Source organism: Eleutherodactylus coqui, chromosome 4, assembly GCF_035609145.1.
Source record: "Eleutherodactylus coqui strain aEleCoq1 chromosome 4, aEleCoq1.hap1, whole genome shotgun sequence".
Classification (NCBI taxonomy): Eukaryota; Metazoa; Chordata; class Amphibia; order Anura; family Eleutherodactylidae; genus Eleutherodactylus; species Eleutherodactylus coqui.
Window position 1 is genome coordinate 303,112,551 of NC_089840.1, and position 19,091 is coordinate 303,131,641.

At 47.9% G+C, this 19,091-nt stretch overlaps 1 protein-coding gene across 1 annotated transcript in view; it reads left to right on the top strand.

Moving 5' to 3' along the window:
- Window positions 1-19,091, top strand: part of CLCN1 (chloride voltage-gated channel 1) — a 306,841-nt gene that overhangs the window by 151,974 nt on the left and 135,776 nt on the right. The window contains exons 5-11 of the mRNA XM_066601497.1: window positions 7,124-7,257; window positions 9,052-9,129; window positions 15,770-15,848; window positions 16,590-16,715; window positions 18,098-18,182; window positions 18,266-18,367; window positions 18,616-18,700. Of these exons, the coding sequence (XP_066457594.1) occupies window positions 7,124-7,257; window positions 9,052-9,129; window positions 15,770-15,848; window positions 16,590-16,715; window positions 18,098-18,182; window positions 18,266-18,367; window positions 18,616-18,700 (689 nt within the window). The remainder of the gene's footprint in view (window positions 1-7,123; window positions 7,258-9,051; window positions 9,130-15,769; window positions 15,849-16,589; window positions 16,716-18,097; window positions 18,183-18,265; window positions 18,368-18,615; window positions 18,701-19,091) is intronic.

Genomic DNA, 19,091 nt, shown 5'->3' on the forward strand with positions numbered 1-19,091 from the left:
CTCCTTCCTCCCAGCCTCCTCACTCCATGAAAATGACATATTCTGAGCAGGCAGACTCCCAGGAACTGTTCTCGGGTCCCTGCCATGAGTGGGAAAAAATGGTTCCTCTCTCACCTGAGGAGTTTGTCGTGACCGATGCCCCACCTTTGGAAAGTTCCAGGAGCCCGGGTGATGAGGCTGGGGACTTCCGGCAACTGTCTCAAGAGCTTTTTGTGGATGAGGAGGATGATGATGATGAGACACAGTTGTCTGTCAGTGAAGTTGTAGTAAGGGCAGTAAGTCCGAGGGAGGAGCGCACAGAGGATTCGGAGGAAGAGCAGCAGGACGATGAGGTGACTGACCCCACCGGGCTTGCTAAGCTTACTGAGGACAGGTCTTCAGAGGGGGAGGCAAGTGCAGCAGCAGGACAGGTTGGAAGAGGCAGTGGGGTAGCCAGGGGTAGAGGCAGGGCCAGAGCAAAGAATCCCCCAACTGTTTCCCAAAGCACCCCCTCGCACCAAGCCTCCGTGCAGAGGCCTAGGTGTTCAAAGGTGTGGATGTTTTTTAGTGAGAGCGCGGACAACTGACGAACAGTGGTGTGCAACCTGTGTCGCACCAAGATCAGCCGGGGAGCCACCACTACCAGCCTCACCCCCACCAGCATGAGGAGGCATATGATGGCCAAGCACCCCACAAGGTGGGACGAAGGCCGTTCACCGCCTCCGGGTCAGACCACTGCCTCTTCCCCTGTGCCCCAACCTGCCACTCAGATCCAACCCCCCTCTGAGGACACAGGCACGAGCGTCTCCCGGCCTGCACCCACACCCTCACCTCCGCTGTCCTCGACCCCATCCAGCAATGTCTCTCAATGCAGTGTCCAGCTGTCACTAACACAAGCGTTGGAGCGAAAGTGCAAATACGCCCCCACCCACCCACATGCACAAGCTTTAAACGTGCACATTGCCAAATTAATCAGCCTAGAGATGCTGCCGTACAGGGTTGTGGAAACAGAGGCTTTCAAAAACATGATGGCGGTGATGTTCTCGCGCTACTCGGTGCCCAGTCGCCACTATTTTTTCCGGTGTGCCGTCCCAGCCCTGCACCAGCACGTCTCCGGCAACATAAATCATTCCCTCACCAACGCGGTTACTGGGAAGGTCCACCTAACAACGGACACGTGGACAAGTACAGGCGGGCAGGGTCACTATATCTCCCTGATGGCACATTGGGTGAATTTGGTGGAGGCTGGGACGGAGTCAGAGCCTGGGACCGCTCACGTCTTACCCACACCCAGAATAGCGGGTCCTACCGCGGTGCTGGTATCTGCAACGTTTTATGCCACCTCCTCCAAACCCTCCCCCTCTTCCTTCTCTGACACCTCTACCTCTCAATTAAGATGTGTCAGCAGCACGTCGCCAGCAGTCGGTGTCGCACGGCAGCACAGAGGTGGGCAAGCATCAGCAAGCCGTGCTGAAACTACTCAGCTTAGGAGAGAAGAGGCACACGGCCTCCGAGCTGCTGCAGGGTCTGACAGAGCAGACCAACTTCTGGCTTGCGCCGCTGAGCCTCCAAACGGGCATGGTCGTGTGTGACAACGGCCGTAACCTGGTGGCGGCTCTGCAGCTCGGCAGCCTCACGCACGTGCCATGCCTGGCCCACGTCTTCACTCTGGTGGTTCAGCGGTTTCTGAAAAACCTCCCCAACTTGACCTGCTTGGCAAGGTGCACCACGTCTGCGCACATTTCCGCTCTCAGGGTGTGCTGCTGGGATCTGTTGTATAATCAGTCATGTTCAGCTTGTTCCCACTCTGATCTGTGTTTTCAAGTAGGTCTGTTGTGTCTCTCTGCTTCCAGTGTGTCAGTTGGTGGATCCCTGACACAGTCCCCTATGTCAGCTCTGTGGCTGACTGTCTATCCCCCCTGTATGAGGACACATAGACTTGCTGTGAGTTTCATCTGTGTTCATGTGAGCTCTGGGTAGAGTCCGTGCCCTGGTTGTCTGTCCTGTTGCAAGCTTGCTGTGTCATCTGACCTGCTGGTTCATGTCCGTTTGTACGTTTATTTCCTGTCAGTTTTCTGTCAGCTTGCTGTGTGCCCTGTGCTCTGTCCTGTTCCTTATGCAAGCTTGCTGTGTGATCTGTGTCTTGCTGGTTCATGTCTGTTTGCACGTTTAAATTCTGTCAGCTTGGTGTTTACTTGCTGTATGACTTCCTATCGGTGTCCTATCCTGTTGCAGCGTTCTGTGTGATCAGTGTCCGGTTCTGCTAGACTCCTGGTTAGTTTAGGGACTAGCAGTATAACCAGGAGCCGTGAAGTGGCCCGCTAGCTTTCACGTATTGTACAAAATGTCAACTAATACCTGGTATTTATATTCAGTCTATCATTTGTTACTAGTGGTTGCGTTTTGTATGCTGTGTATTCTGGCTCTGTGTGTCCTGTTGTTCAGTCCCTGTCATTTGGCATGTGAATGCGTCCTGTTCTGGTGCGTAGCTCCTAGAATCACCTAGGGCCCAGATCTGAAGACCGCTGGGTTGCCCTTATTGGGTAGGGCCATGTCATCCCCCTTGTAGCACAGGGTCAGTTTTCCCGAAACCCATGTGAATACCATGTGCGTCCATCCCATCCAATCCTCCTTTGGTCACGATCGTGTGGGCCATGTGCTTAGTTTGCCCACACGATCGTAACATCTGCAAGTCCACCACAGACGCTGCCACCCTGAGGACCCTGCAACGCCGGTTTCAGCTGCCAGAGCACCGACTGCTGTGCGACGTGCCCACATGCTGGAATTCTACGCTGCACATGTTGGCCAGGCTGTACGAGCAGCATAGAGCAATAGTGAAATACCAGCTGTAACATGGGCGGCGGAGTGGTAGTCAGCCTCCGCAATTATGTACTGAGGAGTGGGCATGGATGGCAGATATCTGCCAGGTCCTCGGAAACTTTGAGGAGTCTACCCAGATGGTGAGCAATGATGTGGCAATCATTAGCGTTACCATCCCGCTGCTTTGCCTGCTGAGAAGTTTGCTGCGAAGCATAAAGGCCAACACTTTGCGGATGGAACTGGAGATGGGGGATGACAGTATGTCGCTTGATAGCCAGACCACCCTCATGTCTATATCTCAGCACGTTTTGGAGGGGGAAGAGACAGCTGGCCACACTGCAGAGGGTACCCATGCTGCTTGCCTCTCATCTGTTTAGTGTGTATGGGTTGTAGAGGAGGAGGAGGATCCTGAAAGTCATCTTCCTAGTGAGGACAGTGATGTGTTGCTTACTGGGACCCTGGCACACATGGCAGACTTCATGTTAGGCTGCTTTTCCCGTGACCCTCACGTTAGACGCATTTTGGCCAACACTGATTACTGGATGTACACCCTGCTTGACCCACGGTATAAGGAGAACCTTTCCACTCTCATTCCCGAAGAGGAAAGGGGTACGAGAGTGATGCAATACCACAGGCCCCTGGTGGAAAAAAGTGATACTAAAGTTCCCATTTGACAGCGCTAGTGCCAGAAGACGCAGTTTAGAGGGCCAAGTAGCAGGGAAGGAGCGGAGATCAGGCAGCATGTCCAGCGCAGGCAGGGGAACACTCTCCAAGGCCTTTGCCAGCTTTATGGCTCCCCAGCAAGACAGTGTCACCACTCCCCAGTCAAGGCTGACTTGAAGGGAGCACTGTAAAAAGATGGTGAGGCAGTACGTAGCCGATCGTACCACCGTCCTCCGTGATATCTCTCCTCTCCATACAACTATTGGGTGTTAAAGCTGGACACATGGCACAAACTTGCGCTGTACACCCTGGAGATGCTGGCCTGCCCTGCCGCTAGCATCTTGTCAGAGAGGGTGTTTAGTGCAGCTGGGGAAATCATCATGGATAAGCGTACCCGCCTGTCAACTGCTGGTGCCGACATGCTTACACTCATAAAGATGAACAAAGGCTGGATTTCCCCAGACTTCTCTTCTCTACCGGCGGACAGCAGCGGTACCTAAAGATTATTTTCGCTGCAACAGGAAAAAAATACATCCTCTATCACCACAAAAAAAGGGGGAATTAGCTTTGTCAATCACTCTCGAATATTATCGCTCCTCCTCCTGCTCCTCCTCCTCCTAAAACAGCATGTCATCACGCTGAATTGCCAATTTTTCTGCGGCCCAAAAGGCTTTGTTTAAAAGTTTTTTACAATTTTTCAAAAGTATTGATACTTTAACAGAAACCAATTTTTTTCTGCAGGGCTGCCTCCAGGCTCTGTTACAAATTAAGCAACAGCGAGCTGTATCTTTAAAAAAAATGTTTATGGGTTTCACCTGCCCTCGCGGTTGAGCAATTTTTCAGGGGTACACTTGTACTCTTGGTACACTAATTTTTCTGGCCCTCGCCTATACTGTTATCTAACTAATTTTTCCGGCCTTCGCCTACACTCTTGGTAATCAATTTTTTTCAGGTGTTCACCTATACTCTTGGTACAGAAATGTTACTGGGGTCTGCCTATACTCTTGGTACAGAAATGTTACAGGGGTCCGCCTATACTTTTGCTACAGAAATGTTACAGGGGTCCGCCTATACTTTTGCTACAGAAATGTTACAGGGGTCCGCCTATACTTTTACTACAGGAATGTTACAGGGGTCTGCCTATACTTCTGCTACAGAAATGTTACAGGGGTCTGCCTATACTCTTGCTACAGAATTGTTACAGGTGTTCGGGTATACAGGCAGGTAGGAACTATTAGGGGTTGATCCAGGGAACAGTCTGATTGCCATTAGGGAGATGGGAATGAATTTTTTCCCCCAAAAGGGCTATTTGGCTTCTGCTCTTGGGGTTTTTTGCCTTCCTCTGGATCAACAACACAGGAGGATAGACAGGCTGAACTAGATGGACATTGTCTTCATTCGGCCTTACGAACTATGATGACTATACTCTTGCTACAGAAATGTTACTAGGGTCCGCCTATACCTTTTCTACTGAATGGTTTGAGGGGTTCGCCTATACTCTTGCTACAGAAAAGTTACTGGGGTCTCCATATACTCTTGCTACAGAAATGTTACTGGGGTCTGCCTATACTCTTGCTACAGAAATGTTACTGGGGTCTGCCTATACTCTTGCTACAGAAATGTTACTGGGGTCTGCCTCTACCTCTTCTACTGAATGGTGTGAGGGGTCTGCCTATACTTTTGCTATAGAAATGTTACTCGGGTCCGCCTATACTCTTGCTACAGAAATTTTACTGGGTCCGCCTATACTCCTGCTACAGAAATATTACTGGGGTCCGCCTATACCTTTTCTACTGAATGGTGTGAAGGGTTCGCATATACTTTTGCTACAGAAATGTTACTGGGGTCCGCCTATACTCTTGCTACAGAAATGTTACTGGGGTCCGCCTACACTCTTGCTACAGAAATGTTACAGGGGTCTGCCTATACTCTTGCTACAGAAATGTTACTGGGGTCCGCCTATACTCCTGCTACAGAAATGATACTGGGGTCTGCCTATACTCTTGCTACAGAAATGTTACTGGGGTCCGCCTATACTCTTGCTACAGACATGTTACTGGGGTCCGCCTATACGTTTGCTACAGAAATGATACTGGGGTCTGCCTATACTCTTGCTACAGAAATGTTACTGGGGTCTGCCTATACTGTGGGTGCACAAAGACTTCCCATCACAGTGTTTTACCTGTCTGGCACAAATACACTAACTAACTAGGGTAGAAATGTTGGCCGAGGTCCTTGGCGGGGTGAAACTCTGCCATGTTTGGGCACTCTTATTTCTTCCTGTGTAACACCATCTTTGTGCACCGACAGCATAGGCGAGTCCAAGGAACTCAAAGACTTTCCATTGCAGTATTGAGCTATTTGACCTACCCAGAATGAATTGTGTGGGGACACATGGATTTCCCATTGCTATGTAACACACGGCACCTTCGGTCACACAAGGTGGAGGCTGGGAGCGAGCCTGACCCTGGGCCCGCTCACGTGCTTCCCACACAGAGTATTGCTGCATTGTGGAGATGTGTAGAAGTGCTGGCACCTGAGTCCCCTTTATGCCCACGTTTGCGGCTCCTGACAATTTTGTGCCGGAGGTGGCACGGGATTGGAATGATGATCGTACGTCAATTTATTATCAATTCTCTACAGCATTGTGGGCTATTGCCCACACTTTCAAAGAGGGTCACTGCCTGGCCCTGCCAACCCTCTGCAGTGTGTCTCCGGTTCCTCCTCATCCAGTACGTACTTAGAAATAAACATGAGGGTGGTGTGGCTATGAAGCGAGCGTGTGGCATGAGGCCAGCTGAACCATGTGCAGGGAAAAATTTGGATGCACTGTGCACGCAGGGTCGTGCGGGGTGGTTGGACAGCAATGCCAGCATGTAACCCAGGAGAAGAGGCAGCGGTGTCACCCGGAGGCAGTGATTGTCCTTGGTTGCAGGTAGTGTGGTGCTTAGCTAAGATGTGCCAGCTCGTGTGCCTTGCTAATGAGGGTTTGTCCCAAGTAAATTGTTAGAGGGTGACGCCAGACTCTTGCCCTCATTTTGGCTTAATATTGGGACCTGGGAGCCTCAGATGCAGCCATGCATGCTGCCCCTGCCCTTCCCTATCTGTTTCTGTGGTGTTTCCATGACTTTCTGATGTTTTCTGGTGTTTGACAAGTCATCAGCTATGCGGAGCATCAGTCATATACAAAAATGCTCGGGTCGCCCATTGACTTCAATGGGGTTCGTTACTCGAAACGAGCTCTCGAGCATTATGAAAAGTTCGACTCGAGCAACGAGCACCCGAGCATTTTGGTGCTCGCTCATCTCTAGTGCTATGATGTATGTATTAGTGAAAATGAAACCCTACCAAAGGACAAAAAGTCCATAAGGGCTTTTACCCTCAAACTTGCGTTTTTTGTTCGTTGCGTTTTTAAGATTAGTAAGTCCCATTGACATTCGGAAAAAAAATGCAGCAAATTTGCAGTGAAAAAAAAAACGCTAATGGGTAAAAGCCCTAATACTGACAGTAAATGGGTCAACCATCCAAAAGGTCTGGAAAAAAAAATAGAACAAAGTTAACATTTTTTTGATATTTGTGATTCAAGTTCCACTGAAATCCTTGCAGGCCTCCCGGATGACGACAGCACCTCCAATAACCATCTGTTGTTGTTTCTTCTGAGGTTCTGGCATCCCAGAGCTGAAGGTCATTCTCCGAGGTGTCGTACTGAAAGAATACTTGACTCTCAAAGCCTTCGTAGCCAAAGTGGTTGGGCTGACGGCCTCTTTGGGGAGTGGGATGCCTCTGGGTAAAGAGGTAAGATGCAGCCCTGGATATTATATGACAAACCATCAGAAGAAAGATTTGTTAGAAATACGATTTCAAAGATGTTACATTGATGAAGGAGAATCCCATAGACATCCCAAAAGAAGACATTGATGGAAGTCTGTCAGCTTGGACCCACAATTATTTCAGGGGCTACAGCACTCTACAGAGCCCCGGGTCCCATTTGCTGGGGTTTGTAGTGTTCAGAATTGATTAAAAGATGACGTACCCCAATATCCAAGGTCCAGCGCTGACGAGTGGCAGCCATTTTTCCCTTCTAGCCTTGTTGCCACTTATACTTACAAAAGTACTCTTCCACTTTCTATTGATAAAGAGATGACTCTGCTCATATGGTCCCAATCTACACAGCAAAGCTGAAGCTGCAAGAAACAAAAAGCCTATTGTGCAAGTATACAGATGTAGCCAAGTTTAACTCTAATAAATTTCTGCAAAACGGTACTTATCTCAAGCCATTCAAAAGGTATTGTTATCTCATCTTAACACAGCAAAACCCAACGTAGAGGAACTGAAGGGTTAACAAAACTGTGGAACAGAAAGTTATCATAGCGGATTACGAATCAAGTTAAATGTGGCTACATCTGTCGTGTATAGTGTTACTATCTGGTCGTATCTTGGCCTACAGCTTTACGGTAGCGCTTTATCGATAATGAGAGGACTCTGTTAATATTGTCCCAATGTACACAGCAAAGTTGACATGTGAAATGCAGTAAACGTGAATTTCATGTCTATTTTGTGTGCCCTAGTGGCCAGTGTGAGAACTACAATATTTCAATCTTTGCTATGTGAAAAATCCTATTAAAACATATAAAGCAGATTCAGCCACTCCTCAGTTCAAGGTCTTCCTAAGTGCCTTGGGTACCGTGAGGAGGAAAGGGAGACAAAGGACCCTAATTGTTGTGATCAGTGGTGGGAGCCCCAGGGACCAGACATTTAACACTGTGGATAGAAGATAAGGCTAGGACTACAATTGGGATTTTAGTTGTGCAGCCTGAAGATTGCAGTGTTGCACTGTGACATTGTGTCTAATGGTTGTCAATGGGGTCATATGGCAAACTGTGACCTGATGTGACTCCAACACAACAGGCCAAACCTCCAGAACGGATGCATTTTTGGCTGCACATGGCCATCATAGAGTACAATGCGATAACACAAGACTGCCACTTGCCTGTCACTGATTTGTTCGCCAGCTGTAAGACAGTTACACCCCAACAAGTGGCACTCATATTTTGGGCTTATGACTTTTCTGAGACTTGGTGTCGCACAAAGTTGTCACGTAGCCGGAGCCGTAATATCATTTCTGGGGATCCCCCTTTATCTTGGGATCACATGATCTAATGAGTGAAGTCGGCACAACAACGTCGGTATCCGAAACAAACATTCAGCAGAAGTTCCTGCTGTGGGTTTTGGCTTAATGAGAACTCCTATAAATAATCGGCGGGGCCGGAGCTCCGTCACTTGATAAGCTGGGTGTGATAGGCGAGCAGGGCGGGTTGGAGGGGGATTCCCTATCAGGGGGGCGCTCAGTGAAATTCTATTCTGCACCAGCTGCTGCCTGTGTTGTAATGACGGAGGGCACAGACTGAACGGGCTCAATGCATGACAACTCATATGCTCAGCAGTGCAGCTTCTATAGGGACTGCCACCTACCTGGTTGTCCAGTGATACCTACCCTCTTCACACTAGAAATAGGCTCCCATCTGTTTCTGCTTTTGGATCTCAGCAGTGCTCAGTAGTGTTGGCATTGATGTGCGTCTTGTGTTTTAGGGCCCATTTGTGCACATTGCGAGTATCTGTGCCGCCGTCCTGAGCAAATTCATGTCCGTGTTCTGTGGAGTCTATGAGGTAAGGAGCTGACGGTAACTGGGCTAACGTAAGCCTCTTGTTCGCCCCTCTTTGATTGGCTGATTATCGCCTTGGCTGGTAATGACGGGCAGGCGCTCCAGTGGCCTTGGCTTTGAGGATGTTTAGAACTAGTTTAGCTGCTACTAATCTGGTGATAACATATTGCTCCCTTATTAATCATCGTATTCACCCATATATGATATATGACTTATCATATTCACTCCCCATTTAAGGCATTACATCTGCGAATTGTACTCCCAGCAAAACATAGTAACTGCACCCACTGAGTCTCGTCACTTTATTTCCAGATATAAGACCTATTTAAAAAACAGATGCTATATATACACAATCCGCCCAGAAGAAGTTGTGGTGTTGCTCCAGTACTTGGCATGCAGTTCCATCTCAGGCAGATATGTAAATGATGGCAGTTGTGGTGTAATTAGATGAACGGTCGTCAGATTTGTTACCAATAGAACATGTATTGGACCATCTAGGATGCCAACTTCCACAGCCTACGGTTTACATGATCTATGAGCTCAGTTACGGCAAATGTGGAATGATATGTGGAGTATACCATACAGACCCTGTATACCTCCATACCCACTCGTATCACATCTTGTATCCAAGCTAGAGGCGGTACAACAAACTGCTTGGGAAACTTCAGTCGGTGCAAGACAGGAGCCGAAGCAAAAGCCTGTTTCAGAGCTTGGAGGGTGGCTTCGGCCTCCAGAGTCCGCTGGTTGGCGTCTGCCCCTTTACAGATGAGCGCAGAGATAGGCGCAGTCACTGCAGAGAAGTGGGGGAAAAATTGTCATTCAAAGTTTGCAAAACCCAGAAAATGTTTATAGCACGAAGGCCTGAAGGATGACGCCAGCTTCGTACAGCAGATACTTTGTCCAGATCCATTTGTAGGTCAAAATGATAAACTATATGCCCCAGGAAAGGAAGAGTCTCAAACTGGGCCAAAGTCATTTCTCCCTTCAGCGTTGGAGCACAGTACAGACGTGTCTGCGATACAAACTGATGTCTGGTGAGAAAATCAGAATACCGTCAAGATACTGAACAACAGATCCGTAGAGGAGGTCCCAAAACATGTCCTTACCAAACTCCTGAAAGACAGCTGGAGCGTCGCACAGGCCCAAGGGCATCACTAAATCATCATAGTGCCCATTAGAGATGAGCGAGCACCGAAATGCTCGGGTGCTCGTTACTCGGGACGAAATTATCGCGATGCTCGAGGGTTCGTTTCGAGTAACGAACCCCATTGAAGTCAATGGGCGACCCGAGCATTTTTGTATTTCGCCGATGCTCGCTAAGGTTTTCATGTGTGAAAATCTGGGCAATTCAAGAAAGTGATGGGAACGACACAGCAACGGATAGGGCAGGCGAGGGGCTACATGTTGGGCTGCATCTCAAGTTCACAGGTCCCACTATTAAGCCACAATAGTGGCAAGAGTGAGACACCCCCCCCCCCCGCACTGTCAGCATAAAGATCGTTCTCCTCTGCCACAGCTGTAACAGCTGTGGCAGAGTAGAACGATGTTGGCCCATTGAATTCAATGGAGCCGGCAATACAGCCGGCTCCATTGAAAGCAATGGGTTGCCGGCGTGCGCGGGATGAATTGTCGGGAAGGGCTTAAATATATAAGCCCTTCCCTGCAATTCATCCAGAAATGTGTAAAAATAAAAAAATATATATATACTCACCTGGTCCCGGCAGACGGAGCTCAGCGCGGCAGGCTGGCAGTTCTCCTGTCATTCAGCTGAGAGCTGCGCTGAGCCAATCAGAGGCAGCACTCACTCACCCATTCATGAATTCATGAATGGGTGTGAGTGAGATCTGCCTCTGATTGGTCAGGCTGTGACCAATCAGAGGCAGCTCATTCAGAAGGCGGGGATTTTAAATCCCCGGCTGCTGAATACTACTCACAGCTGTTCAGAGCAGTTCAGGAGGACTGCTGCTGGCCGCGCTGAACTCCGTCTGCCGGGACCAGGTGAGTATATATATATTTTTTTATTTTTACACATTTCTGGATGAATTGCAGGGAAGGGCTTATATATTTAAGGCCGCAATCGCCGGCAGCCCATTGCTTTCTATGGAGCCGGCTGTATTGCTGGCTGCATTGAATTCAATGGTCAGTGCTTGTTTAATCGAGACAAGTACCGCGTGGTGCTCGCCTCTAATACTCGAACGAGCATCAAGCTCGGACCAGTGTGCTCGCTCATCTCTAGTGCCCATCACACGTGTGGAAGGCGGATACGGACTACATTGTAAACTCCCCTCAGATCAAGCTTAGTGAAAATACGCACACCACGCAAGCGGGCGAATAATCAGGGATATGGGGTAATGGATATTTGTAATTGCGTTCTAGCCTCGATATTCTATGCAGGGTCGGATTGACCCGTCCTTCTTAACAAAGAGGAATCTGTCCCCAGCAGGAGAGGAGGATTTGAGAATAAACCCTCTTAGGAGATTGTCTCTTGACTTACTCTGACATAGTTTGGGTCTCAGGAGACAACAGAGGGTATAGTCTACCTCAAGGAGGTACGGTAATGGGAAACAGCTCTATTTGGTGGTCATATGGGCAAGGTAGTGGCAGGCATTCAGCTTCTTTCTTGACAAAGACATCAGCAAAACTATGCTAGGCCTCCAGGAGTCCTTGGAGGTCAGAAGGAGCCGGGGACCATCGAACAGTTTGTACTGGATGTAGGCACTTGGAATGACAAGCGGACTGCCAACGTAAAATCTCGCCCGACCTCCAGTTCAAGGTGGGGTTATGTAAACGGAGCCAAGGCGGGCCCAGCAGCAAGGCACTAGTGGACTTCGGAAGAACTAACAGGCAGATTTCCACTGTGTGGAGAACCCCTATCTTCAGATCCAGGGGTACGATGACAAACTGAATGGTCTCAGAGAGAGTTCTGCCGTCCATAGATGTCACCACAAGAGGTTTCTCTAGTCGTCAGATGGGAACTCAGTAGTGGTCCACTACAGCCTGATGCAGAAAGTACCCTGTCGATCCAGAGTCCAGGAAGGCCGACACATGCCTCCCCCCGCGCCCTCTCACGATTGACGCTTCCTTGTATGGTAATTCTTCCCGTGACCCCGGAGTGCGGCATAAAATCATGTGACAAGTTTCAGTGTGAATCCACATTAGATGGAAGATCCAGCAATCGGAGTGACTTCCAACGAGGCCGGTCATCGGTGCTGGACTAGCCGGGGTCTCACCGCCATCCGCGCGCGCGGGGGGGTTATCATGTAACTGTGTGGAGAGTATATAGAGAATGGCGTGATCGAGGAAAACATACAGTGAAAGGGGATCCTGCGGACGGAAACAACTCATCAGTGAAAGGGGTCGGAGGAGGATGTCAGGAATCGTTCTGACCAACAGGCTGCACAGTCAGCTGAATACAACGCTGGAGCTCCAACTAATGTGTCCGAACGCACAACTCGCCGTTCCTCCGCACGGATGATATAACAGCGGGCGACCAGTTCCAGCGCCATTGTGTCTGAGAGGAACAGAAAGACTCCAGCGGGCAAAAGCGCGCAAAACTTGTATCACTGAGCAGCGGGAAAACATCTCCTGGTCAGATGGATGCAGATTTATGTGCTGATGGGAGAGCAGAATTTGGCGCAAGCAGCATGAATTGCTGACCCCTTCCTGTCAGCTGCTAAGAACATGTCAGCACCTCCATCTATTCTGTGGCAACTTCAACCAGCTTCCTGTCCTTAGGGGCCGATACTCCTGCAGGGAGATTTCATCACCGGGTGGGACCTACACCACGGCGAACTGCTGCGGGTCTGAAGCTTAAAGGAGCCCAACGCCACGAGATGGGGGGGTAATAACGGGGTGGTCAGTATGTGTTTCCACAGTGCAGAGCTGGAGCTTCTCTGGGTGCCGCTGTTCTGGCTTTGTCCCTGAGGTGCCACGAGATGTTACCACTGTTCATTTTGTTCTATTCTAGCTAGATAAGTGATAAAAGTAAGTTTTACTTTTCAGAAAGCTCGGGGTTACAGTAACAACCAAGTGTGGGCCGTTCTCGCATCCGAAATATCCCTGCCAGCGGTAATATATGCTAATACAGAGATATACGAGTGCAGAGAAGCTGAGGAGCATAGTGCAACAGTACTGATGAGCAACCACTCCCACGAGCTCATAGGGGGCTGCTTAGTATTATACTTGCACACAACGGCGCCCAAGTCCCACCATATAGTAGACTGGAGATCGCCAGTGCACATGTAGCCTCTGATCCCTCCCCGGTCACATCATCCGTGTGACGCCAACAGACTGCTGCATTTTAGTGGGAAATCAACGTTGGCTTGAAGAGATCTTGGAGCTAATAGCTAGAGGGGTCTTCTTTAAGCTGCTGGGGACCCTTTAATCTAGCAAGCAAAATGAGAGCATAGAATCTGCACCAACAAACGTCCAGCTGGAGACCGACAGGTTGGACTGCTGATATTATTACATATTAAATATGGAAATTCTGGTACAATCATTGTAAAATGTGTCAAGCATTGTCCGATGTCAATCTATGAACTGTTGCATCCATTCCCATATATATTACTCAGGACCCCTACCGGAGTCTGGATCTTTTGGCCGCTGGCTGTGCTGTGGGGGTTGGATGTTGCTTTGCTGCACCCCTTGGAGGCAAGTGCTGCCAATAAATGTTAACTCTATTTTACCAGCATCTATGGTGGCTTTCTTGACCCCCCCCCTCCCCCCTGACTGTTTCCTATGTGCTCTGCCAGCCTGAGGTATCTACATGAGCTGTATGATCTTATGATATGAAGGTCTCTAAAGAATATCCTTTCTGCCATGAGTTCAGGGTGGATAGTGCAAGTGATTGGATGACCAACTGTTGGAGAAGACCATGCAATGTTCTGCTCAACTCTGTCCACAACCAAGCAAGTTCCATGAACGTCTTATGAAGTTACAAAACTTGGGTCCAATCCTCACAAAGTCTGTTGTTGACAGGTATTACTCTGGCTGCGATCAAGGAATTGGGATTGGTAGTAGTGGGCAACATAGAAAAGAAGAGAAGTAATGGACTTTCAATGTCAAGCCCAACATCTGCCCCCATGCCACTGTTAAGTTGCCCATATGTCTTGGGTCTCTTTCAGACGAGTGAGGATTTAGCGCGGTATAGGTGTGTGAAAAGATCGCGGCTGTACTGCACTAAAGATCGGCTGAACGGGTGATCTCCAGTAGAGATGAGCGAGCAGGCTCGGTAATGTCAGTTACTAGTATGAGCGTGCTTGGTAGGGGAGGGGGCAGCGGGAAAGAGCGTAGGGGAGCAGGGGGGAGAGTGAGAGAGATCTCTGTCTCCCCCCCGCTATCCCCCGCTCACCGCCCCCCCCCCCCCTCGAGCAAGCTTGTGGGAGAAGGCAGTTACTCAAGAAGAGCGAGGCTCGCTCATCTCTAATTAAGTCTGGAGCTTAATTAGCTGGGAAATAGCCCATTCACACAATCAGAGGTGCGCGGTGTGTGTTATCCTGCTCCCATAGGAGTCTATAGAGACTTCTGCGCATCATGCACCCAAAATGGGTCAGGTCCGATCTTTTCGCATGTTCTATCTTTGATTGGTGCGAGCTTTTTGTGTGTCTAAAGTTTCTTCATCTGATCGGTTCTGTAGCAGACCATTGGCTCTATTATAATGCACTAAAAACCTGCTCGTCTGAAGGAGGCCTTAGACAGCTATTCTTCTGGTTGTGCAGCGGTAGAAAACCATAGGAAAAGTGTCATACCTGTTCACAGGTTGTTTGTAGTATTGCAGGTCAGCACCATTAACCAGAGATAAGCTGCATTACCGGACACAACCCACAGACAGGGGTGGTGCTGTTTCTAAAAGAAAGCAGCCATGTTTTTCTAATCCGGTACAACCTCTTTAACATTCATGGTTAGATTGGCTGAGCATGCAGATATTGTCATTTGGGAGAGGGAATTAAGACACTACTAGACCATTCTGGCAGCTGCTTATCTCCTGTGGGAACAAAAGATCAGACATGCTGAAATTCAACATGGCATCTGCCATTGGCAGAGAGACAGTATATGCCCATCCACATCATTAGTCTGCGGACTTCACTAGAAGACCTGGACTATCAAGTCAGATATTAACAAAGTTTGGTTTTGGCTCATGAAAAACGTGTGCCTCCTGTAGATCCCTCTAGGTTGACATGTCTTCATCTCAACATAACGATCCTTGTGTTCATGTTCATTCTTCCTCCTCGCTCACTCGGCTGCCTGCTTCCTGTATTCTATCTAAACTTCCTTTTATGCTGTTGTGTTTGGTTTCCACCAAATTGCTTCTCCCTTTTCCCAAGTTGGAAGGCATCAAGTTCTGGTCATCTGATATCTTCTCCAACTTTGGGAAAGGACTCAGCAGCATGCGTATAGCTTTCTATAAGAATCGGGAATGCCATGAGGTCTTTGCTGATTTTATCTTTTTTTGTCTTTTGTTGTGATTATTTTATGTCATTTCTTCTCCCCGTCTTTGGGTCCATTTTTGTCCATTTCATGTCCCCTGTTGACCACTTTGGTGATGTGATTGTCCTACCTTCCATCTGGACACTTCACTTACTGTATCTATCAATCTATCTCATCTTTTTGGTTGTGTCCTGTGGTCACTCATGACCTATCAGTAGCAGGCGTATTATTACACTGACGTACTCACTGTGGGATGTGCTGTTGGTGTTGGCTGTTGCTTTGGAACCCCATTAGGAGGCAAGTCCTATTTTTCTATGTTGAGGGAATTGGTGGATGTATTTTCAGGACAGCATAGTGACATTGAGGGACAACAGGATCCAATATAGTCGTTTTTCTTGTGTGCTACTCATTGACATATTCTGTGATTGGGATTCGGAGGTCAGCTCTCTTTGGAAGATTTGCATCCTGGGGATATTCACAAGTCAATGCTGCCCTGTCTCTTGTATGTGAAGCAGGCCATACACTTTAATGAGTGAGAGTCCGGGTGCTGAAGATGCAACCAATGGTTTGATCAAGACAGGCAGAAGTGATCAGTTGAGCCCTATGCTCCTTCCATGGAACTGCCAAGCAGAGTCATATATGAGCTCTTAGATAGTCTCTGGCCCATTCAGTGCTAACTCAACGTTTCCAAGGAGAGCAGAAAGAGCATATTGGAGCAGAAGGGCCCAAAGCTTAGCTGAGCACTTCAGTTTATTTTGTTCCAGGAATCAGTGGAGGTCTTAGCACTCTGCTCCCTCCAAACACTATGACATCTCAAACATTTTGCGAAATGGCATTAAACTTTTAAGAAGACCTTTGATGGCCTTCAGCTTAATTGTAGGATTAGTCTAAGGGTTTTGGACATTGCTCTTCATATCCAACATGTACCCATGGCAGTGAGTAAGTGAAGTGTCCGTTGATTTGCCATGTCTAATGTTCCACATAGTAAATGTGACCACGTGTTCTAGTATTCCCTTGTTGTCATGAATGGTTGTGTAGGTGTCTTGTTCAGCATTGAGGTGACCTCCTCCTACTTTGCCGTGAGGAACTACTGGCGTGGATTCTTTGCAGCCACTTTCAGCGCCTTCATCTTCCGGGTCCTCGCTGTATGGAACAAGGATGCAGGTTGGCTGAGATACATTGCTTTCCCAACTTCCACTAACTTTTTAAGAAAGTAGCCAATAATTATTTGGTAACTTGTAGGGTATGCACATCTGCAACCAGTTTTATTGCTCCTGTCATGGCTGGCTTCTATTGTAGACTCTTGGGTAACAGAGTTAGCAGAGTCAAAGTTGGCCCCCAGCTTACCTCCAACTAAACCATTGTTTACCCATATTACCAAGTTTTCCTGTCCTGGCTACAGTGCATCTAAAAAACAAGAGGCAACATTTCAACTTAAAGGGGTTTTATCAGAATAACAAGTTAGTCCCTAGCCACAGGATCTAAACAGACTAGGGGATAACTTGCTGATTGGTGGGGGTCTCACTGCTGAGACCGCACTCCCATGTCCTGTCCTCCTGTCACTATATGGTGGCTCCTTCCCCAGCAGTGATGTCACTCTGAGTGGATCTCTGGCCGAGCATATCAGGTTAGTGCTCCATTAATTTCAATAGGGCTGCCAAGATATCCGAGTTGCACCCGCTCAGGTATTTCTGTCACTCGGTAAGACCCCCACTGCCTGTGGAGAAGAGATAACTCTTTATTCTGGTAAAAACCCATTAGGGTCCTTTTACATGGGCCAACAATTGGACACAAATGTTCATAGGAACTCTTGTTGGCTTGAATGTTGGCCCGTGTGCAGCTGCACACAATCAGCCGACAAACCAGCAAACACGTTATTGACTGATTGGGTTGTTTACCTATTTTCTCGGCAGCATGTTTCTCCATGTGAACAGGGGCAGTGCTGCCGACAATGATTACTAAAGCACTCTTTTGGGGGATGCATAGTTACTAGCTCTCTATGGATGAAGATAGTTGTAACTCCAGCCGCTGGTCCATGCAGCCAACGCTGCACTGTCTCAAAGTAACTACTGACCAGCACAGCATTGATGTAGCGGCCACATGATGGACCAATGGCGGAGATTGGAGCTTTTCTTCAATGAAGTGCTGGCTAAGTGCCAGTGCCAGCCATTACAATCAGGCTGAACCCCCCCCCCCCCCCCCCCCCAAGACAAAAATAAATAAAAAAATCTCATCCCCGTATTGGCCTGGATTAAAGTCCAGTTAATTGAGTGCCGACCTCGATGATCAGTGATTGTTTAACGCTGACATTGGTTTGTGTAAAAGGACCTTCAGTCTTGACTTTTTTTTAAGCCTACTGTTTTCTGCATACAGCTTCTATGCAGAAAACATGTGTCTCCATGGTTACAGACTACAAACAAACTCTGTGTGTAGTCTAATCCTGCAGCCATATACTTTCTCCTAGAATTCTCTTCTTTTTGTTAACATGCAGGCAGTAGCATTTTTCAGGTCGTGCCAGGAAGCTAATTGCTGCTTGTCTCTTTCAGTCACCATTACTGCACTTTTCCGTACCAATTTCCGCATGGAGTTCCCCTTTGACCTCCAGGAGTTACCAGCATTTGCAGTCATTGGGTAACGTCTCTTTCTACAACTTCTAGTTGGATTTACTGGAAACCTTTAGATATTATCATCACTATAATATATTTCATGTACAGAATCTGTTCCGGTTTCCTCGGGGCCTTTTTTGTATACTTAAATCGACAGGTGGTCCTTGGAATCCGCCAGAACCAAACCCTAAGCAGTTTTCTGAGCCGTTAGTAAGTATACAATGCTGAAATCTCTAACATGCAAATGAGTTTATCAAACCCCGCCCCTTATGATAATTCCCCCATCTGAAGATAGTTTGCCTATCCGTCCAGTTTTGTGTGAACATCGCTAGTTCTTTCTCTTTTTCCATAAAAATTGCTCCGTTTCCAATATGATAAATATATTCGCTATTTAATGCTTAAATTATCCAAAATTTCAAAAATTAATCTCTATTCTCATTTTTACTTTTGTCCCGAAGTCGCTTCATTTACCCGGCTGTGATTACTTTCTGCATTGCCACGCTTACATTCCCTCCAGGATTTGGGCAGTTCATGGCTGGAGAGGTAAGTCTATGCGATCGTGGAGAACCATGCAATGTGGCCTTTACTATGGCCACCAGGGGTACCTGGTCCTGGGGTTTCGGTAATTTGACTTTTGCTTACATCCTGATCATTTAGTGACATTTCAGAGTCCAATCTATGACATTGAGAGATAAATGACTCACCTCTCTGATGACCCCATATACACATGGTGCAGTCTACGTGTTCTGTTCCCAATGTAGTTGGAACCAATTAAAGAGTTATCTACTGTAGCTTCTCCTCTATGAACAAGAGACTTCTGGTCCTATCAGTCAGAATTTTATTAGAATCTTATTGCTTTTTTTTTTAAGTCAGACACCTAAGCACATAAAGTTTCCTCAAGGTAGAAGACATAGATCAGATACCTTGACCCCTG